Source organism: Stegodyphus dumicola, chromosome 12, assembly GCF_044657685.1.
Source record: "Stegodyphus dumicola isolate Sdum_Otavi_A_Nest chromosome 12, ASM4465768v1".
Lineage (NCBI taxonomy): Eukaryota > Metazoa > Arthropoda > Arachnida > Araneae > Eresidae > Stegodyphus > Stegodyphus dumicola.
This window is the reverse complement of record NC_140779.1, coordinates 5,019,207-5,043,750: the sequence shown is the minus strand read 5'-3', so window position 1 is coordinate 5,043,750 and position 24,544 is coordinate 5,019,207. Positions and strand designations below refer to the sequence as shown.

The following is a 24,544-nucleotide window of genomic DNA, read 5'->3' as shown; positions in this document are numbered from 1 at the left end:
GAGAAACTTGTTTAGGGCAACTCCATCTTACTTCCTACCTCCATGGTTTCCGCATGTGAGTGAGGGAACTTTATTTGAACGTCTCATGTTCTCATGAGTTCGTATTTCTAGGGAAATAGAGTTTTGCAAAGCCTGTTTATTGTTACTAAAACGTTAGAAATTCTAATTTTTTCCCTTTAAATTGTAGTTCAGTTTTATAAAAGGAAGTACCGGAGCTCATCTTATTTAGGGCTCCGGTGCGCTCCGGCTAAAATTGTAATTTATCTTAAAAATTGAGAAGCACCGGAGCCGGTCTCCGGTGGGCTCCGGGGCAATTTAAGAACTGCTTTAAAGTTATAACAGACGTCCGCTTATCATGTGAGTTCAGATGGGTCAAAAGGAAAAGTAAAACGAAAGGATATTTCACTTTTCTTAGTGACAGTTCTCGTTAATTTATCCTTCATCCGACCATAAACACACCACACACCCGTCCCTTCACTGATAACAAGTAACACGATACCAGCATTTCGCTGAGAGGAAACGAGCAAGGGAAAGATAGCATTTTAACCTCACATTCGTTCATATTACGAGAACTTTGACCTTCTCGTAGTTTCGGGAATGGAAATATGTTCTCTGTGGCCATTGAGTGCTCTGCTATCCGCCCGTGAACTTGTTGAGGTCGTTGGGTTGAATAACAATATCACCACCTCGGATACCTCGAGTTAATGGAATTTTGGATTATGTTAATTTTCTAGGCTAGAGAAATCATGGCTTTAAGGATAAAATTTTGGTCTTCGATTTTGTCTGTTATCCTTTTTATAGTGTTTTTCAAATTTGGTGAAACAGTGCTTTCTCACAATTATTATGGATTAAGAGAATCTTTTGAAGAAGAGATTCCAGAAGGAGCTTCCACCTTAGCTTTTGTGTTTGACATAACTGGATCTATGTATGATGACTTAGTGCAAGTTATTGAAGGTGCAGCAAGAATACTGAGTACTATTCTGGCGAGAAGAGAGAAAGCCATATATAATTATGTTCTCGTGCCTTTCCATGATCCAGGTAAGTTTAGAATCTTTAATGGAAAGAAACTATTATGAATACACTGTGTAAATAAATATACAAATATAAAATCTACTTCCCTTATAATAATAATGCGCAATTTTTTATAAATCATAATTTGTTTTGAAAAGGTGACGTTTAAATTAGTGTTCAGAAAGAATGAAAAAAAAAAAAAAAAAATTCTTAGGCTGTGTGAACAAATTTGCTTGCGTATATTTCCTTTATTTTAGGCGAATGTACTCCTGAAATTGTTCACTTGCTATAGAATATGAATTTCATGGTTAGTTGATTTGTCGGTTAGTTGCTACGTTCATGTAGCAAAGGTTTAAACCTGTTTAAGACTTCGTTTTTTAGCCCAAAGGGCCGTTAGACCCAAAGCGCCATTAGTCTCAAAACGGCATTTTGCGTCGTTTTACTTTCTGCGTTGGCTCACTTTTCAGACTGTTGCCACCAAGTATTAGCGCCATGTATTATATTTAAAGAAACTAAACTAAGGAATCTTCATGAACGCATGAATGTTTCTCGCATTGTGAAAAAAACAACGGTACCTAGAATCATCAAACTTTAAATAACATAGTCCTCTGACCGAACATGGGCAATCGGAAGCCGGAATTTTGAATTTCGAATTTGTTCATTCAATGGCAACACTGTAGGGGGAAAAAAAAAAACATTTTAATCTCCAGCGCGCGATACTGTGTATCGGAAAATTCTAAAGAGATATGCTCTTTTAAATATTTTGTGATACTGCTGTTGAATTGAGTGTTATATGTTGTGCGAAGAACATGATATTTAATCAATAAAAGTAACACAGAAAACGTTAAAAAAAAAAAAAAAAAAAAAAAAAAAAAAACGCCCTTTTGAGCGTAATATAAAATCTGAAATCTTTCAGATTTTCTCTCTCTCTTTTTTTTTTTTAAATATATATAGTCCAATGGGGCTTTGTCCCTGAAGAGTTATTGTTTTCGTTTTGCGATTTTCCGTTGAAAACTTTAAAAGGCTGTATCACCAAATATTATATTTATATTAAACCAAATACTACATTATTGTTGCCGCCCTGCATTATATTTGAAGAAATTAAATAATGAAGAATCTGCATAAATGTATGTATGTTTCATTGTGATAAAACAACGGTACCTAGATCCATCCAATTTTGAACGACGTGATCCTACTGCGAATATGGGCATCTGGAAGCCCAAATTTGGGATTTGTTTTATTATCGATTTCATATTTTGTAAAACTTTAACGAATTTTCGATTAAAAAAACTTAACGATTTAAAAGCGAGACTCTACGGGAAGGGAAAAAAAAAAAAAATTATCTCCAGCGCGCAGAACTGTGTATCTGAAATTCTAAAGATATGCTTATTTTAAAATTATGTTGCGACATTACTGTTGAACTGAATTTTATGGTTTAAGTCCAAAGAACATGATATTTAATAAATAAAGGTAACGCACAAAACGTTAAAAAAACGCCCCTTTGGACGTAATTTAAAATCTGAAACCTTTCAGATTTTTTTTTTTTTTTTAGCTTGTAAGGATTATGTTAATTTTATTAACAGTTGAATCTTGAGTTAAACTTCCTTTCATATCAATTCTTAATTTCAACTTACCACTTCCGGCCAGAACGTAGTTTTAGAATCACGTTTGAATGCTAATAAGGAAAAGCGGTATTTAACCGCGAAGTTCATCAGTCTTAGTGAGAGAGATACTAGATATTCTGGCTATACGCGTCCGACTACGCTCGGCCGTACTTTAGGCCCTTGATAGCTTCGCAGTTAATTATCGTTAAGGGGCCAACTCTGTTAGAATCTTGATAGCTTGGCTATATCTCTTTAGTTAAGATTAGTTTAGTTTAATTCTTAGTTAAGTTCAAGCCCAAGTGTCGGCTTTATTGTACAACTCCAAGACGGACTTCTGTTAAATCTTGATTGGAATAATAAAGGGTTATTTTACCCTTCTATCTTGTTGTTTCCTGTTACACGAACTCAAGCGATTATTCGCTTATCAGTTCTTAAGATTCTTCACTTTCATCTGTAACATAGAAGGACACAGTGGAGAATCTTACAAGGTTTTGAATCTTTTTTTTTTTTTCTTTCTTAGAGGAATGGGAAGCTTTATTCAGTTAACACTACTGAAAAGTCTGACTTGTAGGAAGAAACTAGTTAGTTAATACTCGTTCTTCAATTGTTAAATTAAATTAGATTAAGAAAATGCTGTCTGTTTTGTGGGAATGCCCCTGGGGTAGGGAGGAGCTATGCTTCCAAGAAAAGCTAATCCGCATTCACGCTGCACGTGAGGAAACAACAATCAGATGTCCAATTGTCAAGAATTGACACCGCGATAAACTACCAGTATTCAATAATCTTACTCATCCATTGGTAGTCCTCAGAAATTATGATAATTTTTGCAGTATAATACTAGCGAAGAATTATAAAATAAGATATCCTATTTAAAAAAAAATCTGTGACAGCTCAAACAGTTTAAGAGTGATTTTAGAATTAAATTGAAATGCATGTGAAATAGATCGAAATTTTTTTAATTAAAAAATTTTCATCATCGGCTCATATTATGAAATTTTAGTCATCATTTATGAAAAGTTCGTCATAATACTCTTCCATTATATCTTCAGACGCATCATCGAACTATGTTAATTTCATTCCATACTTTTATTATCCACCCACACACTATTTTTAGACTAGCATGATGTTTGATTGGTCTTCTTATGTTAAGATTTTTTAACCATCTAGCATCCACGTGTTCCGCTGTCGTTTTAAATTCTTCTTGAAAGGTTTTTATTGATATATGCATCTTAAGGTTGAACTAATGGCGTTAATCCGCCTTTAATAACTGCCATGTCTGCATTTTACTCTTTCAACTATTTCTTCGTATCAACCTGTAGATCAGATCTGAATATGTTAAATTAAAATTAAACCTAAAGAAATTTACATTTAAAAGTAGTAAGAGTCAATTATCTCCATATATTTTTTAAATTCCTGGTAACAGTCAACAAGGAAGTCTCAATAAATTGAATTTTGAGACTTTATTGATATATTTACGCATAAAAATACACTGAAAACAGATAAAAAAGAACATTAATTTCAAAGCAAATCGTCACTTCCAAACGCTTCTATAAGAAAAATATAATGTAATCTGCAGTGAAAAGTTCCGCTACATGTTACAGTTAACTTATATTTTCATTTTATAACGGATATTTCACTGAAAGTCACTGAGTCTGTTCTTTACATTCTCCACCTTGAGACTGGTTAAGTTACCGGAACTCAACATAATTTTCAGTGTTATTATTTGCGGGGTTTGCTTGTTAATTGTCCACTTATATGTAGTTTTGGTACTAGTAGACGCTTTAGTCTTTTGAACAGTTGCTATAACCAGATAAGAATCTGTCAGTTCTAACGAACAAAGTTTCTTACGGGACAAATTAAAGTATCGGACTTGCTTTTGATTTTGCCTCCTCTTACAACTACGTCAACCAGGATAAACTTCTAGAACTCTTCCAAGAGGCCATTTCTACATACCTCTTCTACGACCTCTTCTACATATGAATCGTATCAGACCAAGTAAGAAGGTTTTTGTGGATTATAGATGTCAAAAGTTCCAAATGTACTGCTGTAAACACAGCACAGGTCAGCATTCAGGCATTGCTCCCATTTTTCAGTATAAGAGGATCAGCAAGAGCCTCTCCAATAATTTCAAAAACATGCGTTTCTCGCTCTGTTTTCAGGTAAACTGCTTCTACCATTGAATCTTTTTGCAAGTAGTGTATCACCTTATAGCATTTTAAATGGTCATTCTACTTTTCAAAATCCAGAAACTCTGTCTCAACCATTAATGACTGTACACCACAGTGTCCTAGCTGTTCATGTTTCCACATTATAAGCTGTTTAGCGACATGATTTGAGGGTAAAGCAATACGAAGTATAAAATTAACGTCATCTTCAAGCTTAAACATTTTGGTTTTTACTCCTAAAATGGCACTTGAAAAGTATTTTGGCTTTACTCTTAAAATACTATTCTTCTTCTGGTTTAAGTAACCAATCAGGATACAAGTACCATTGCGATTTCCCAAAAGATTGTGTTCCACACCCTCTTGATGAGATCCGTAGGGTTTTGGACTCTCGGAACACGTCTTCACGAATCAACAGACTATAAAATTCTTTTTTCTTTTACACTCCGTTAAATACAAATGTAGCCCAAGTGCAATCTTTCTTTGTCCAATATACGTTCACAGAATCTGACGAATAAAATATCTTTATATTAAGTCTTTCTTCACCAAATTCGATAATCTTCCACCAGTATTACAAGCCAAAAGATCTTATAAGGTATTTATCCCACTTCCCTAGCGTGCCTTCGTGGTGTAGTGGTTCAGCACGCTGGGCCGGTATTCCAGAGGTCCGTGGTTCGATTCCCGGCGAAGGCGGTCGCATATTTTTCATCTTGCCTGCTTCAAAAAATACCTAATGACTCTAAAAGTGGCGCCCGAACTAAAAGGCTTGTGGATGATGATTCTCCGCACCCAGGATTTGGCGACTAAGTCCCCTAAAACCCTAGTCGCCCTTTAAAAAGGGGAGTATATAAGGTATTTCTCCCACTTCCCTAGCGTGCCTTCGTGGTGTAGTGGTTCAGCACGCTGGCCCGGCATTTCAGAGGTCCGTGGTTCGATTCTCGGCAAAGGCGGTTGCATATTTTTCATCTGTTCTGCTTCCAATTAACCTAATGACTCTACAATCTAATCTGGATATAGATAGACCTTTTAAAGGTTCTACTCCTGATCCCGCCTGAACTAGTTGACAGGGTTATTGTGTCCGATTCCTCTGCTCAAGGGAAAATGCGGGTTTCATATGACATCTTTGATGCGTCGCAGAAAACATCCAAAATTAAATTCGAGTCATTCGAGTTTTTATTCGGATAGCGTACGAGAAAATATTCACTGCTTTTAATTCGTGTAACTTATTTTTCGAGTTATAAAATTTTTTAGTTTTATTTTCAGATAGTTTAGCATCCTATGATGCTTCTATTTTCCAGCACTTCTGAAGAAGCAATGTCTGTATCATTGCATTTTGCAACACATAGTCATCCCTTGATGTTAATTTATTTTGTATCCGAAACAAATTTCGAAATATAACTTCTTTGGGATCCGCTGTTGTTAATACGTCGAACCATAATGCTCCAAGTTATTTTTGATGCGACAATTAATGACTGTAAATAAACTTCCTTTTTAAATTTTTGGTCTCTAAGAGCTGTGTTTTAGGCAGATTCATTAATTGTATTCTTAGATATGTTTTATATTTAGAAAAGCATATTAATGACGAATGTTTTGCTCAACAATGAACACAAGTTACATTACTTTCGCAAAAGCTTGAAACATGCTCCCTTTTTCATAAAAATCGCTTTAATGCGCTTAATCACAATCTTTGCTAAAACGGTCTGACGATTCGCAAAATACTTAATCAGGTTTCGTTCCATGGTATTTTGAATTTGACGAAATTAATTACGATGCAGAAGGAGTCTGTGTTTTCAAATTTATCGTTCTTTGAGTCCCGGTACTTTTTCAGAACACCGAAAGGAAAATCTGGCTACAGCCGAGAAATATAAAGGACATTCCGGAGTATTTTTATACAAAAATGAGATCGAAATTTTCAGCGCGTAATTTTATACAAAATTTTTATACGCGTAATTTTATACAAAAATGAGATCGTAATTTTCAGCGCGTAATTTTATACAAAATTTTTATACGCGTAATTTTATACAAAAATGAGATCGTAATTTTCAGCGCGTAATTTTATACAAAATTTTTATACGCGTAATTTTATACAAAAATGAGATCGTAATTTTCAACAAAATTTTTATACGCGTAATTTTATACAAAAATGAGATCGTTATACGCCGAATATAAAAATGATAGATTTAAAAATGAGCAAAAGATGAGCATACAAAAATTTTATTTCTGCGTGTATTTAAATGTTGTTAATGGCGATTTTCTAGAACCCAGTTCACAACACTTTCTTCTATGATAAGCCAATTAAAAAAACTCTTTACTTTCGTTACTTCTTTCTGCAATGCACATTCATTATTTTGGCATATTAATTATTGTGATACCATTTTTCTTCCATTCATGTATGGAGCTTTCAACAAAAACCAAACATCCTTGCTGCAGCAAGATTCCATTTTCTTTCGCAAACTGAATGACTTTGCATTTGAAACCAGCACTCATTTCGTTTGCCAGAAGCAATATTTGCTACTAACGGGAACACTAGATCAACCGTATTTCAGATAAAGCAAATGCGATTTACTAAAGTCATCGATGTTCACTTCAAAATCACGGCTTCAAATGAAATTACGCTTCGAAGTTTTGAAGTTCATCCATTTACACTCATGTCCATAAATTAAGGATAATTCGGAGTCACGCGGAAATCGAAGTCTAAAATAAATATATCACCTGTAAAATCACTACACACATCTTCAAGAATCATATGCAAATTCCAGGAAGTAACCAGATGACACCGATGGTACGTCACAATGACTAGAGTGTAAGAGAGTGATACATAAGGAATACAGGCAAAGAAGTAAGATTGTTCGCAGGCGCTTTATAAGCATTTCAGTGCAATAACCGAATAGTTATGACACAAAAGACGCATTTGAATGATTTTTTACGTGGTAGAATTATCGGCGTCTGGAATGTGGGCGTACCCAACTGGAAGTATCAGTTGGGAATTGCCCAGAGTGTCATCTCCAGGCTTTGGCAACGATTCCAAGATGATGGTAATGTGAGTAGACGTTACAGCACAGGTCGCTCCAGAGTTACAACGCCGAATGAGGACCGGTATTTGGCAGTTACTGCCAAAAGAAACAGGCGGAGCACAGCCTCAGACCTGTCTCGTCAGCTCTCTTCAGCCACTGGTACGACAATTTCAAGGCAGACCGTGTACAGACGCTTAGAGCAGATTGGTCTATATGCTCCTAGACCTGTGAGATGCGTTCCACTTACTGCAACTCACTGTCGGGTGCGGTTAGCCTGGAGTAGAGAGCATGCATTGTAGGCACTGCAACAGTGGGCTTGTGTGATGTTTTCCGACGAGTCCAGGTTTAGCTTGCAGTCTGATTCTCGCCGGACTTTCATATGGAGAGTTCCAGGTACCCGTTACCACCAAGAAAACATCATTGAACGACACCGCTACGGTGGTGCAGGAGTGCTCGTTTGGAGTGGAATTATTCTGGTTTCCAGAATCGACCTGCATCTTCAAATTGGACCATGACAAGCCAAATCTATCGGGAAGTCATTCTGGAACAACAAGTACGTTTGTTTCGCGGCGCCATGGGCGCACAATTTGTGTTTATGGATGACAACGCCCGTCCTTACCGTGCAAACATCGTAAGCGAATGCCTTCAATCGGAAGATATCACCTGTATGGACTGGCCAGCCTTCTAACCGGACTTGAATCCAGCAGAGCACGTGTGGGACATGCTTGGCCGACGAGTTGCAACCCGTCATCCTCCTCCTACATGTCTACCGGAACTTCGGAGAGCATTGCTTTTTGAGTGGTGTAATATTCCCCAAGATCAGATCGATAATTTGATACTCAGCATGCCTAGGCGTTGTACGGACTGTATTGCATCGCCTGGGAGACACACAATTTATTAACAATCATACCAACCATGTAATATTGGTTTTTTGTAAATAGGTTTTTTTTTTTTTTTGTAATTTGCTCCAGGGAGAAAAAATCGCTAATTTTTTTAATAATATCAAACATATAGCATCTTTTTTTGCTCTTTACCTTTTGTTTAAAAAATAAGCTTTACAAATAAGTCAAATTTGTTTTTCTTCTAACTCTTGCTTTGCCTGATTTTGCATTATCCTTAATTTATGGACATGAGTGTATATTATCAGAATCACTGACAGAAATTGACGAAATAATAATCGATGTACAGTCAAACCTGTGAATATGAATAATACAAATTTTAATAAAAATATTTTACAGTTTTCCTTCCATTCTTTAAGAAAATGAACATATATGTGCTTTCACTTATGTGGATCACTGCATATTGTGTTTTAAAAAATTAATTACAGAAAGGAGGGAAACAAACGTACAATTCTATCATTAGTTAAATTAAGTGCCTGATTCATTTTCTGGCAGATATGCAATATACATAGACTATTTAACAGTGGAAAGCATCATCGGATATATTATATAGAAAGTCCTCCACGAAGGCATCTCTCCCATTAGGCAGATAGCCCTCGTGTGCTTTGCCATAACTTAATAATCCAATCCATCATCGGATTTTACTAAAATAACGGAATAAAGTTAATCCTTACTGCTTTCACTTTCCTAAGTGACGGTCACTGAAATTCATATCTTAACACTACATCTTAGCCCACCAGCGGCCAAGCGGTAAAACCGCTGAACGCTGGTAGTTCGGTCGGGGGTTCGAGTCCCCGTGTTTTTCCACATGTGTAACGTGGATACGAGCCAGTTTCCCTTAAAAAGACATCCACGAAGCATCCCTCCCTTTTCGTGTAGTGCCTCAAGGCGAGGTACGAAATAAGTAAAAAACCAACACTACATCTTACTCATTGCGACGATAAACATTCTAGTAGTAGACTTGTGTAAAACAGTTATTCGATAACTCTGCGAGGGTCGCAGTGACCGAGGAGTAAAGTCGCTGAAGATTTGGTAGTTAATTTGGCCTTGGTTCGATTTCAGACAAATAGCCTGCTGCTTGGGCGTTTTTGTTGTTTGCCCCATGACTAACGTAAATAACAACCAGTTTCCTTTAGGAAGTCCTCAACGAAAGCATCCCTTTCCTTAGGCAAAGGCCTCGTGTGCTTTGCCAAAATCCAAGTAAACCCGAAACACTATAGCTCACCCGAAACCAGCAGATGTGTTTTAAGGCGATCACTAAGTGTTTAGTTTCGCTATCATTCGCTAACATTTTACGTTCTAAACATTCAAAATTCACATCTTCAGCTCTTACTATAAATAAGAATATAATACTATGATAAATATGTACAGAAATATGGAAATAATGCTTATTTTATACTAATGCATGTTTTATACTAATGTATGAGCACTTCCAAGAGCTGATAAGCATTTTAACATATTTGTTGCTGTTAGTTATATCGTAATACAATCTCTACGACTCAAAAGAAATGTGGACGACCGATGTTATATCGAATAAAATTCAAAATCGTAATCATTTCCGGAGGGGGGAGACAATTTGTTGCAAAAATTTGCACCAATTTTTTTTACAATACCTATGTATTGTAATCTTAAGCCTGTTTTCTTAACTTGCAGAGTTCCATTCTATTTAAAAAGAGTTTTGAAGCCGCGATAAATAAGTCATATCGTTTATTAATTATAATAATTGCATAATATATAGAAATAACAATTGTTATTTGTGATAATGACGTAACTTTAATAGTACTGTTAAGAATGTACGTATATAACTTTGAAAACAACCGGTTTGCTTTAACGTGTACCCTGTTATATGTCTTGAAAAATTAATAACTGTTTCGCATAGAACGGCAGCATCTCGCAGAATTCGACGGCCTTTTGAAATAATCCAAAATCTGATGCATAAATCTCTTTATTATTTCATTTTTCATTGATTTTTATTATTTTAATCTTGAATTGAACATTACTTAAAATAATAATATACAATGCCAATGGCTATTAAATTAAATTATGTACTTACTGCTCCTAAACTGAATTAAATTTCATTTGGAAGTCTTCCTTTTTATAATTAGTACATAGTAATTAGTAAGACTTTTTTAATGGTCTTTTATTTTACAGCGAAATTAATTCTGTCTTTTAATGTGCAAAAGGTTATCAAAACTTCACATTTTAATTTTAAAAAAGATGAAATTAAATAAATGTTTTTTACTTCTGCTGCGGTGGCGTTAATACGTAAGTACCAATAAAATATATAAATGTCTAAACAAGTATAAATTAAATGGGAGACCAAGCGTGCAAAAATTCAAGTATATGTACATATTAAATTATGACATATAACGTAAAGAACACAAAAGCAAGCTTTACAAATAGAAAATGCATGGCACTCTATAAAATTGTCAACAACATTATTGATGATGGATGGCCCATAGGCCGTTTGCTAATTGCATCGGCCATAAATATCATAGTCATAAATTTATATTATCTAATTAATGTTATTAGAAGAGTTATTAACAGATTTCAGGTCATTATAGACTTTTCTCTTATCGAAACAATTCTTATTTCAGTATGTAAACTGTGATTCCTAACGTACCATAGTGCATTAGTAATTTGTCTCAAAACCCCGTTTTTAGACGTTTGCAATTTCTTTTCTTAATGATTTATTTGATTAAGTCCATACTAGGCATGAATAACATAGAACGGGACGTAGCAGAGACTTGTAAATGAGTGTAACATAGAACGGGACGCATATTTCACAAGTGCACATCTGTGTAGCCACCGAGGGAGTGGCTTCTAGGATGGATCAATGAGCATCCAGTAATATTTCTGTCATGTCACATGTCACGTCGCGCGCTTTAAGATTTAGGCAAGATGGTTGAAAATATTTTGCCACGCAATTTTCTTCAGAAAATAATTAAAGCATCGTCGATTTCTTCTGAAAATTTTCATTGCGAAGTTAGATCAAATATAACCAATTGTAAGGATTTCATTACCTAGTTGAAAAAATTTGAAATAAATACAGACACATGTTCAGCTCAGTTTGGATACTTCGCAAAAATATCCATGTGAAATATTACTTAGTAAATGGTAAATAAGATGAAGAAAGAAGTTTGTGATAAACATCTGGGCCCAAATGCTATTTTTGCATAAAACTACGCATATGAGAAAAATATTTACACCAATCATATATGTAAATATATCAGGTTCAGTGTTCCGCCTTACTTGCTTTGGGAACATTCAAGAACCTGACTCGGAACAGAGAGCTTACTAAAGCTACGTTCAATAAATGTGGGAAGTAGACAAGATACACAGGAAGGGTATACGAAACCCTTTATTTTTCACTCTTTACAATAATTTCCGTACTTCGGAATACAGAGACCAACCACTTGTGGCCTGAACGTAAGAATATAAAAATATTAACTAAACTCTAACTTAACTTTGGAATAATAAACAAGGGCCTACGTGGAAGATTGGCCGTATATTAACAGGAAGCCGTATGTAGTACAGAGAACTGTTAACACTACAATACGTTTAAAATTATTAAGAGGATTAAACCTCTGGCCTGGAAGGCAACCAGCAACCGAGTAAAACTGCTAAGGCAAGCGGCCTGCTTCTACTAACTCCTTCCTCTCTCTCGCTTGGCAAAAAGCCACAACTTAAGTATTTGGCGTTCGCCAGACAAATTTGCATAAATAAGTTAAAGCTTTTAATTCTGGCCGGAAGTAGAAAATAAGAAGTGATAGTAAAGATTTAAAATAAAATAAACGTTAGTAAAACTTAAGATCCTTACAAATAGAAGTCAGCAATTTTTATTGCTAGATGAAAAAGATGAAAGATGTTGTATAATAATAGCCAATGCAGAATTTTATTCAAGTGAACTTTACCAATCTGCATTTGTATGCATTTAGTGTATTAAATTTCACATTTAATAACTGCTCTTAAAATGTCCTGTCTACACAAGAAATAATTATTAAACAGAATGAATTTATCTTATTCACAACGAATATATTCAATTTATTCACATATAACTTTTGATGCTAACAATGGATATAATTAGATCATACACAATATGTATTCTGAATCTTACACTTTCAAAATCAAAAGAATGTGAGTACTGAAATAAGAAAACACTAGATTCATTGTAACACTTCCAGTCCTTCTCAGCTCAGTAATAAAAAAAACTTTACACTTGAATTCCCTTTTAATCCACAGGTGTTAGTAAATGCATAATATTCGGGACTAACTGTAGCTTTAGTCATTTTCTCGATGTAAAGAGCTATAATATGCCATGAACATCAATATATCATAGCATATGCCAAATATCAATGCGTGATAAAAATCACGAAAGTGAAAAGTCAGCAATTAATTAATCTCATAAAACAAAAGCACTACGAGATTTTCTATAATTTAAGCCATACATATATAACTGCGAAACAAATGCAAATTAAAACGTAAACAACATACGCTGGCATGCACGATGATTTAGCATCACAAGATCAATAGAAGCTCATTAGTCCATTTTCGAAACTCCTCCCTCAGTGGCTACGCTGATGTGCACTTGTGTGTGTGTGTGATTATGGCAAAGCATCGAGGGCTATCTGCCTAAGGGGAGGGATGCCTTCGTGGAGGACTTTCTAAGGGAAGCTGGCTCGTATACACGTTACACATGGGGAAAACCACGAAAACGCCCATGCAGACAGCCCGTTCGCGGGATTCGAACCTTGGACCGAACTACCAGTGTTCAGCGACTTTACCGCTCGGCCGCTGGTAGGCCCCGTTGTGCACTTGTGAAATATGCGAACGGGACGTAGCAGAGATTTGTAAATGAGTAACTTTCTATAGAAAGAATACTGTTTTATAACTATTCTATAGAAAGAATACTGTTCTATAACTAATCTATAGAAAGAATACTGTTTCGAGGCATTAAGGGAAATAGTGTATGTTTACGTATTCGAAACTTCCTCATAATAGATGTAATGTGTGGGGATCATGAAAGAGTTTTACTGAGGATCACACCAAGATATGATGACGGTCATTAGCCATTTTTAGGCTGTTTTGCCATTGCTAAGGCCAGAAGTGGTGGTCATTTTAGTACGGAGGCACCTGATAGGCGTCCACCGTAAACTGCTATGAGGGGACAGACAATTTTTATCCATGCCTTCTCCGGGATTCGAACCCGGGCCCTTCGGTATCGCAGTCGGCTCTCCTATCTGTTTGTACCGTCTGAGCGGTGATTCCATATATTTATAAGGTTTTGCCACTTCTCTTACGTGTTGCTCAGTGACTATAGCGAACATAATGGGATTATTACATCTTAACATAGCGTGAGGCTGGGAGACATTTTACGAGAAACGAACTTTTCCTTTTGCTACAATTGAAGATTACCTAGCCGAAACAGTTTCGCTGTAACCGATGTTCCGCTAGCTAACCCCCAGGACATAAACTTTCTGTCTCTTATATAAGCAAAGTATAAATAAATAAATAAATTTAGCTGTATATATTTTTACTAAGCCTGTAGAGTCATTAGGTTAATTGGAAGCAGGAAAGATGAAAAATATGCAACCGCCTTCGCCGGGAATCGAACCACAGACCTCTGGAATACCGGCCCAGTGTGCAGAACCACTACACCACGAAGGCTCGCTAGAAAAGTGAGAGAAATACCTTATAAGCCCTTTAAAACGTTACAAAAAGCCCTTTTGGGCATAATATAAAATCTGAAAGCTTTAATTATTTTCCTTTAAATTTCCATTATTAATGATTGGTTATTAGATGGGTTTTAAATTTCCTTTAAATTTAAAACCCATCTAAAAGTATTTTTCTTCTGTTTTATTGTTTCTTCATAGAATAGAATGTAGAAAATAATACTGAACGGTAGTACTTATAGCGTGTACGCACACTGTATACTTTTTTATATTTCCTGGATAAATATATAATTTCGCAATATGATATAAAATTACAGCTATCAGCTGATTATTTTGCAGGAAGGAAATACGGGCACGAGCAGCAGATTTCTCGCCGAAACAGGAAGTTCTTTCCAGATATTCGACTATTTTTAGTGTCTAAGTATTTTCAAGAAAATCCATTGCCGCATACTTTCAATATATTTCGAATAACTTTCGAAAAAAATAAATATATGTTTATTTTATGTCCTTCCTTTTTCTGGGGCGCAGAGATCTTTTCTTACTCTCTGTCTCTCTTCACATAATTTATTCTGATATAAATTAATAAATAAAACGATCTCTGAAAACTGTGAATTCACATGTTTCCTCCTATTTACTTTTTTATATTTTTATTTAAATATGTACTTCATGAATGAAATAAGATTCAAATCGCAAAGGGCAATACTCGCGAAATCTAAAAAAATCCCATAAAATTTACGAAAATGTATGCCACGATAATGTTATTGTTCTAATTAATTATGACCTTGAAAACGGGGATGTTTATCCGAACGATTAATTAGATTAAACTGAAAGTAAAAATAAACTTAATAATAAATATTTTGAACTAAAATGTTAATTGAAGTCATAGTAAATAAATCATGAAGAATGTGCAATTAAAGCATGGATCATAATCGCAGAAAGAGAGTAGGTAGGCAGCGGCACAATTCAGACTACTCCATGAGCATATCTCATTAGAAGATTGCAGCATACTTATCTTGAAGTTATGTTGTTTTGACTTATTTCGCTTGTTTGACAGTAGCATCAAAACAAGCCCACGAAACTAATTCGTGGTACGGAACAATACGACTTCGTTCAGTTCCGTCACCAATTTCGATGGAGCACCCCGGAGGAGGGCAGGGAATAGGTCCGTGGATCTCCCACCCATCTTCTCTTACCACCAACCTCTCGAGACGACTTCCGACTCGCCATATATTTAAAGTGCCCCCATATCGCAAAGACACTACACATTTACAAAAATCTGCGCCTTCTCCGTGATTCTAACCCGCGTTCTTCGGCACCGTTACTGTTCTAATTAATTATGAACTTAAAAACGGGGATGTTTACAGTAGGCTGCCGTAACCACCATACCGCCCGGGCGGCTCTTGAAGTTATAATCTGCGTTAATGATAGTATCTATTGAAACCAGTCTAAATAGACGGGAAATAAAAAAGTTAATATAAACAGTTTAGAAATATTAATCTTTCAAAAATGTGTGTCACAACACATTTAAAATAAATTACGGTTCGCTGAGATATGGATAAAATTTATGTTTCTGAGATGCATATTAAAATCATTTTGCATTAAGTAATAGGAATTTTTTTTTTTTTTTTTTTTTTTTTTTTTTTTTATAAAAGTGAGGTACCTTTTGAAATAAGGCTGATACCGAAATTGAGACATTTCTAGTGGTCACGAATAAAGGTTTTGGTGTCATTGATTGGGTCCTAACCCAAGTTCCTAAAGAAGAACATTATGAGTCGTGACGTATCTCATTTTCTAACAGCAACAGGAAAAGAAATCCACAAATTTCATTGTGGTCAGCTGCGCAGGATTGTCTTCAACTGAATATTAATTAGTAAGCAAATATTTTATTACATTTCTTAGACATGCTTATCAATTTTGAAGCAGAAAGAATGCAAAGGAACATTTGCACGATCATAGAAATCGCATGTAATAAAACTTAAATTTAAAAAAAAGTACACTGGCAATTTGTCCAGCTTTGAAACTGAAAAATTCTCCGGGTAACGGATTCAGAGGTATCTCACCCTTCTTTCCCTAGCGCCAATCGCTCGAGAGAACGTTCAGCTCGTCGTGTATTTTATGTGGCTCCATGTAAAAATACACTGATAAACTGGCAGGGTTTTTGACTAGACTTTTTGACGCCCAGTGCAAACACCGCGACTTCAAAATTCTGCCGCCTGACTCCTTCCTAAATTCTAAACATTTTGCTACCTTGAAATTCTGCCGTCCGGCACGACTACACTCGCTCTAAGCCGGCTGTTTAAACAGGTACAGATTGAAGCAATGCTGTCACCTGTGCATTCCCGTAGATATTGTAGCGTCGAGTCTTGCTAACAGTTACAGTCCCAGTTTTGAGAAAGAACGTGTCGGGGGTTGTAAGAAGGTCTCCCACCTGTCTACCGTACCATCAACCGGTTTCCGTCTTGAGAAGACTTTCGGCTCACCGTGTATTTTGAGTGCCCCTTTCTGCACAAACACTAGACGCTTACAAACATCCATTCCCTCTTTGGGATTCGAATCTGGGCCCATCGTTGCGGCACTAAGCATCACCAACCATTATACTGGATGGACAGCACACTAACAAGCCTTCAAACCTTCTCCGGAATTAAAACCCATGCGTGGCTTTAGAGAAGAACACCAATCCTTCTCTAACTATCCGGATTTTAACCCGATAGAGCATATATGGGATGTCATGGAGCAGCAACTCAAGAGCTCAAACACTACCATGTCGGAATTGGAATGTTTCGACATTGCGTGACCGTTGCTTAAACATTTGGTACAACCTGTCTCCATCTACCAAGAACTTATGGCATCCATACCTGGGCGAGTTGCAGCTGTTTTGCAAGCCAAAGGTCGCTTAACGCGTTATTGAATAGGTAATGTTTTGGCTCTTCAGTGTAGATATTTATTTAAGGGATATAAAAGGAGGGGGAGAGTGATTGTCTATAAATGGTGAAAGGGGCACATGGGGCTAGGTTGAAAACGCCTGAAGTAGAGGTATATGATGGTCATATAAACAATGACTCTGGTTCTAACACACATGTATATGTGGTTCCGCTTAGTCCTAATAATGAAGAGAATAGTAGTGGCGTTTTAGGGTATTTTAATGACAACACTCGGACATAATTAACACTTAAAAAGAAGTATGAAGAAAATAAGAAGAGATATTAAGTCCATGTCATCATAACAACAGAGTATCATCAAATTCCTATTTCGCACTTCAAGCTCCTTCATTCGATCATCCATGCTTCCGTCGTAGAGTCCCAATGGCCGAATCATCCGATTTCTCCTCACGCAGCTTGCAGAATCATGTAACTGTTGTAGAGGTTGCCATTGAGCTTAAAGAAAAGAAGAATATTCCAGTCCAGCCCGCATATATAATTTATTTACATTATCATTCAATATTTTACATCAAGAGGTATTACGCATTCACCTTCAGTATTCTTAGGCTTTGCATATTCGTTAGTGAAATCCTTGGTTATGCAAAAATCCAAGATAGGCTGAAGCGCCATCTAACGGTTGGTGCTGTCAGTCTATGACATACGACCTTCACCAGGGTCACTATGGTATTTGAATAATTACTTAACGGACAGTAAAAATAATGATAAATATGAAGAAAGGAAATTTCATGTTACAAAGAAACTGTGGATAATCGAAAAAATATCTGATTTCATTTTGATAATGAGTATCTTTGTACTTTTAACAAATCATTACTGACCAGCAATATTATTTCGAATGTTTTTTAGGATTCTGTCGGCGAAAACTTGCGTTTTAATCTATTTTGTATTCTGTATTAAAAATTTTAAATGAAAGAACGAAAGAAAACAGTTGTTACAAATAAACAAAACCTTGAGAGACTCAAAAAGCCAGGACAAGAGTGAGTCCGTGCAATATTTTTTGTGCATTTGATTGTAGCGATAAGTGTAAAGCTACTAGTAACGCATGTAATAATAGCTATTAGTAGAAACATAATTTAATTTACATTACAAAGCATGATAATGTATTTCTGTATTAAGCGTAATAATTTATTTCTGTTATATCATTAACGCTATAAAATTATCAGACCGATTATCAGATCCCCTTTCAGTCCTGTAGTTTTCATTAGTCCAATGGGACTAATGAAAACTACAGGACATTCATTAGTCCACTGCTGTTTCATTAGTCCACTGCTGTAGTTTTCATTAGTCCAATGGGGCTTTGTCCCTGAAGGACTATTGTTTTCGTTTTGTGATTTTGCGTTGAATCACTATAAATATCCGTTTCACTTTTCACACTGTTGCCACCAAATGTTAAGTCCTGCATTGTATTTGAAAAAATTAAATAATGAAAAATCTGCATAAGATAAGAGAACGGTACACAGAGCCATCGAATTTTGAATGACGTAATCCTCCTATGCATATGGGCTTGTGAAAAACCAAATTTGAAATTTGGAATTTGTTTTATTATCGATTTCATATTTTGTAAATAACAAATTTTTGACTAAAAAAACTCAACGATTTAAAAGCGAGCAATGGTGACACTTTACGGGGGGGGGGACTTTATCTCCAGCGCGCGGTACTGTGTATCGGAAATTCTAACGATAGGCTCATTTTAAAATTATTTTGCGACCCTGCTATTGAACTGAATTTTATGGTTTAAGTGCAAGCATGATATTTAATAAATAAAATTAACACATGAAACGTTAAAAAAAAACGCCCCTTTGGGAGTAATTTAAAATCTGAAACCTTTCAGATTTTTTTTCTTTTTTCTTTTCTTTTATTTTTTTAATACCTTACAAAAAACATTAGAAGGCTACATGCGTATACGATTGTAATAAAACTTATTTCCTCTTTAACTATGCAACGAAACTTGATATATCTCATTAGAAATGTATTTTATGGGTTACTTCGGAAATTATTAATTGCATTGTATAAAAGCAACATTTTATTGCGTAATAATTAGTTACTGAAAATTAAATATGAGAATATGCGAGAAAGAACGTCCATGGCGGCCGACGACGCAAATGCATTAAAGTATTATATTCGTCTTACCATTACGGATGCTTTTGTATTTACAGCATTTTTTTTAACTTTCTATTTACACCTTTTTCCTTACATTTCAACTTTTATCCTGCTTTTAAAACATATCCATGTTACATTTCTAATTCCTTTTACCCAAAAATAAATAGTTTCTTTATTGTTAAATCTATTGACTCTGAACAAAAATTCTATGAGGAAAAATGAATCTTCTGGCCATAAAGTCCTCTTAAACTAGTGCCTGTGCATTTACGCTGTTTATTGAAAATACGTACCAAAAATATTTCCTTTCTTATTATTTTACGCTTATTTATTTACGCGATCAAAATACTCTCTTTTATTCAGCAGAAGGATTGATTTATATTACTAACAAAGATTAACTCTGAAACATTTTACAAAATATGTGTCAGCAAATTCCTTAAAACTAAAGTGAGCACCAAATCCTAGATAAGAGCTAGGATGAAATGTACATTTAAGAGTTTCAGAAGACAGGAAGGAGATTGCTGGCACGTTTCCTTTTGAAAATCACCCTTTATGAAGAATTGCAATACAATCAATCCTGGATGATTAACGTTCAGATATTGCAGAGTAACTTTCACTATTTTCCTACTTATAAATTTACATGTTAAATGCTGTGCAGAGTAACTGTCCTTGTCTATTTTCCCATTTGCAAATTTACATGTTAAACCCTTCAATCCAAAAAAAAAAAAAAAAAAAAAAAAGATCGACAACATATTTACGCATGAATACCCTTTTTTTATTACTTCTAAAGAACTTCCTTTGAATTCAAAATTACTCACTTCATGTTCTGTAAATCTTATCTTACATTTATACCGCTCGTCTTCTAATTACTGGCGAAAAAAATTACAACTATGTGAAAGATTCAGAATCCCGAAGTTCATATGAATGTTGAATAATGACAACAGAGTTCATATGATCGTAAATTGGCCAATCTTCTGAATAAAATAATTTTGAGAAAACATCAGTTTCATTCTTATGAACAAAGTAAATACTTATCCTATCAAACACTCGAGAAATCTTTCACAATATCCAACATAACTGATAGATAAATATATTGCTATACGTATATGAAGACATCGTAAGCTGAAAATTAACAGAAAAAGTAATGTAAAATCACTGATATGTAAGCAACAGCAGAGAGGAAATATTTTTTACATAGTTAAAATAGTTACCGACAGCATAGTCTCTATACGCTTGTGAGTCAAAATGACGTCAAAATTTTGTGCAACATGAAAATATTTTAAAATTTATGCTCAAACATTTAGTTATGACGTAGGAAAATAAACATTAAGCGATTGATTAAATGTGGATATTCATGTACCATTTTTGCAAATAAACAAGCATAAAAAAATTGGAAACTTTTGCATACTTTTTATCTTTGTTTGTAATATTGATAAGTCAGGAGAATTTTCTGTACTGAGCATATGTGACAATCAAACTGGAAAAGCGAGAAACTAGTAATCATTCCAATATTATTTGACTAGGAATCAAATGTGATAGATAAACAGTCTGTTCTGTTTATTGCAATAGAACAGAAACTAAGAATATCTTATTATTGTTACGAATTTTGCACATAGATAATTTTAGTGCGATTATTTGTGAAATTGTTATATTTCTTTTGCATAATGTAGAATGAAAATCTAAAGGAGCGAAGCTTGCCGAAAAAGTTAGAATACAGGGGCACGTCTATTTAACGTTGAGTAAATTAATATCTCGGTAATTTGGCGAGATATCACCAAGCTGGCAACGGTTTTGGCAACTAATTTAGCGAGAAATCGCCCAAAGTCGCCAAACTAGACGAATATTTCGCTGCTTTTTAGTTCAGTCCCTGTACCATCGCAACAAGTATTGTAATCAGATAAATGTAATTGATCACTATATTAGCTGTAACCTTAATTCAGCGCTCATATCGCCTTCCAATGATTTCGACAAGCAGAAATTACTAGAAATATCTCAGCGGCTGGGTGAAAACTATATAAGGCCGGAGAAAATATCTGCTCTCAGTTGTCGCTGGCTGGTGAGTTCCGAGTACTATCTCCAGTTTAGCTTCGTTCTGTAGCTCGGCTTTGCATCGCGTTGTGTTTAACATTCTTAAGAGTTTGAAGTGTCACTACTGATTGTACTTTGTGACACTATGAAGATTTATAAGAGAATCTTTGTGGAAAGTCCAGAACTCTGAAGTGTTTCTTTTGATAAAATAAATTTTATCAACGTATTATTGGACCTGAGCATTACGAACTCGTACGTTGACAACAGTGTTTTTATTGTAAATTCGATACAGGTTTCTTGTTCTCATTCAAAGTCTTCAATTTCGTCCAAAATTTGCTACAACATCTAGTTCATTGTGAAAGTTTCGGGGTGCCTGATTTTATAGTTAGTGTAATCTTTAAAAGCAAGAGTTGCCAACAATAATACTATCTGTCTGAGTTCTGGGGGGGACTGAATTTTTGGGGGCCTGAAACCATCCTTATATTAATTTTTTCATGTCATTCTGAATTTTTACACATCGAAGTAGAATTGGTTAGAGATCGTGCACTGTGGCTTCTCAGAACGTAATATACTATGGTGGCGGAAATGTGTTGCCCCCTTGGAAGTTTGGGATTTCATGCCGCTGACCAGGAAACCTGCACTAAAGTCGAACTAAAACTACAGTCGCTCACATTTGTTTTCAGATAATTGTATTTTTGAAATTTATTTGCATAGAACTTGTCCTAAATATTAAAACATAAACTTGAACTATTCTTCTAATATATATATATATTTTAATTTTAAAGAATGCTTATTGCAAAATTAATATCATCGAAATATTTCTTGTGATAAACCGCGAGAGGACTGTCAGGTTTGAGAGCAGCAACCTGGTAGTCTAAGAATCACAGTTCTTTATTTATATCGTGTAGAGACATTAGGTTATTTTGAGGCAGGAAACTGAAATGAGCAATGTCCTCGTCGGGACTCGGACCTTAACCTCTCGAATATGCGCCGAGTGTGCTAACCGTTACATCACAAAGGCATGCAGAAAGGAGGGAGAAAATACCTTGTACACTCCCGGCATACCTAAGTAGACATAACTAATAGATTTAAAATTCAAGAACACGCAAACTGTTTATTATGCGAAAAGCTGGAAAACAACAGGCATCAGACTGTGAATTAACAAAAGACCTTGGAAGGACTTTAAAGACCTGGTTTATAATGTAAATGAAGCAAAAAAAACATAGCAAAAGAGATCATGGAAAAGAATTAGTAAAAACCTAGTCGCGATTGGAATAGAACAATAACGTAGAACACCCAATATGGCTGCTGCTGGAGAGTTCGTTTATTTATGTTGTGTTGTCCTATATGTTTTTCCTTCGTGGCCGGTTTAGAAAAGCTATAGCGCAAACTCGATCTTGACAGGAGGGTGGACCGCGAAATACCTTCCTACCTGCCTACCTTATGTACTCCCCCTTTCAAAGGGCGACTGGGGATTAGGGGACCCAATTGCCAACTCCTTGTGGTGAAGAATCAGGGTATGTCTATCTTCGGGTGGCTTTTGACTGGTTGTTAATATCAGTCCCCAAAATGTGATTAAGTTCACGTGTTGGGTATTTAAACAATTTAAAAAGTTCCTCCTCCTCCTGTTTATAATTGTTGCATGGTTTTAGCAGATGAATACTAAATTCTAAAGAAGGGGTTCTAGTGATTTTGGAGAGTACAACAATTTAGAAAGCTTTACATTTAAGTGAAGAATAAAGCACTTATTTGAAAGATTTGTAGATTCATTCTTTTTCTTCATTTTAACTCCTACATAGTCCTCTGGAAAGAGTGAGATAAGTGAGGCGAGATAGGGTGCACTGTGGAGAAATAAATTGTTATTCAAGAAAGGTTTGTTTGAATTTACAAAGCACACGATGGCTGTCTGCCGAAGAGAAAAGATGACTTCTTTTAGGGACTTCTTTTAGGACTTCTTCTAGGGAAAAGCTGCTCATATATATGCTCTTCAAGAAGAAAATATTGTTTTAAATTAAAGTATTAATTTTGAGGAATCTACATATATTAATAAGTTAAATTTGTTTCAAACAATTCGAGAACTAACATTCTGAGATCCAAATCTAACCCTAATTAACTCGTTTAGTTCTTTATATGCCAACTGGATTGTTAGTTGCATTCTATTCTTTATACGGATGATGTATTCAAACTCCCAGATCTCGCGAATCTTCAAAAAGATTCGATTTCCAAGATTTGATTTTCTTCAAAAACAATGATTTAAAATTCGAATCTTATCGCTTTTTTACTTTTATTGAATCTTATCGCTTTTTTACTTTTATTGAATCTTACCGCCTTTTTTATTACCGCTGATTTGATTATAGACAATAAAATTACATTAATAGAATTCGTTATTTAGACGCTGCATGCTTTTACCCAGATTACACAAACATCCTCAGAATTTTGCGCTCAAGGGTAAATCCTTAGGAGACTGTGGAATATTCCCCTAGCCTAAACACATCCGAGTGCTTAATGTCACATCTCAGTATATTCTCAGAACATCCTAACTAGGTACTATCGACAGCATACGGGATGTTATCAGGGTTTGAATTCCTTCTTATTAAACCCTCAAGACATTCCGGAATATCCCACTAGCCTCTTAAACACATCCTATTGTATCCTTAGAACACCCTGTCTATGTCCCATCGATAGCGTACAAGATGATACTAGGATTTTTAAAGTCCTATATGTATACTACATTTTCAGGACATCCCAGAGTATCCCAGTTTCCTCCTAAACATATCTCCTCGACTGTTTAATGCACATCCCAGTAGATCCTTGTCCCATCGACAACATATGGGGTGTTATGAGCATTTGAAATCCTCGTTACTGTATCCTCATGGCATTCCGGAATATCTCTTTAATCTTCTAAACACATCCTCCCGCGTTCATATCCCAATATATCCCCAGGAATCTTCCTTAGATTCCACTGAAAGTGTGTATAGGTGTTGTGATGACATAAAAGCCTCATTATCCGAATCCGAGTCTAAATTCATGCAGAACTTCCAGATAAATAGGAATGGCAGTAGTAGTTAAGAAAACATCCAAGATATCCCCTCTTCCAGGAATATCCGGAAAGTAGGTGAAT

The 24,544-nt window shown here is 35.4% G+C and overlaps 1 protein-coding gene across 4 annotated transcripts in view; it reads left to right on the top strand.

The window, feature by feature from the left end:
* The first annotated feature begins 625 nt into the window (after positions 1-625).
* LOC118195450 (hemicentin-1-like) overlaps positions 626-24,544 on the top strand; it is a 331,768-nt gene continuing 307,849 nt past the window's right edge. For 2 of the 4 annotated variants that reach the window (XM_085827451.1, XM_085827448.1), the window contains exon 1: positions 626-1,038. In XM_085827451.1, the coding sequence (XP_085683577.1) occupies positions 747-1,038 (292 nt within the window). In that variant the 5' untranslated portion in view covers positions 626-746. The remainder of the gene's footprint in view (positions 1,039-24,544) is intronic. The other 2 variants (XM_085827449.1, XM_085827447.1) reach the window with 1 other exon arrangement.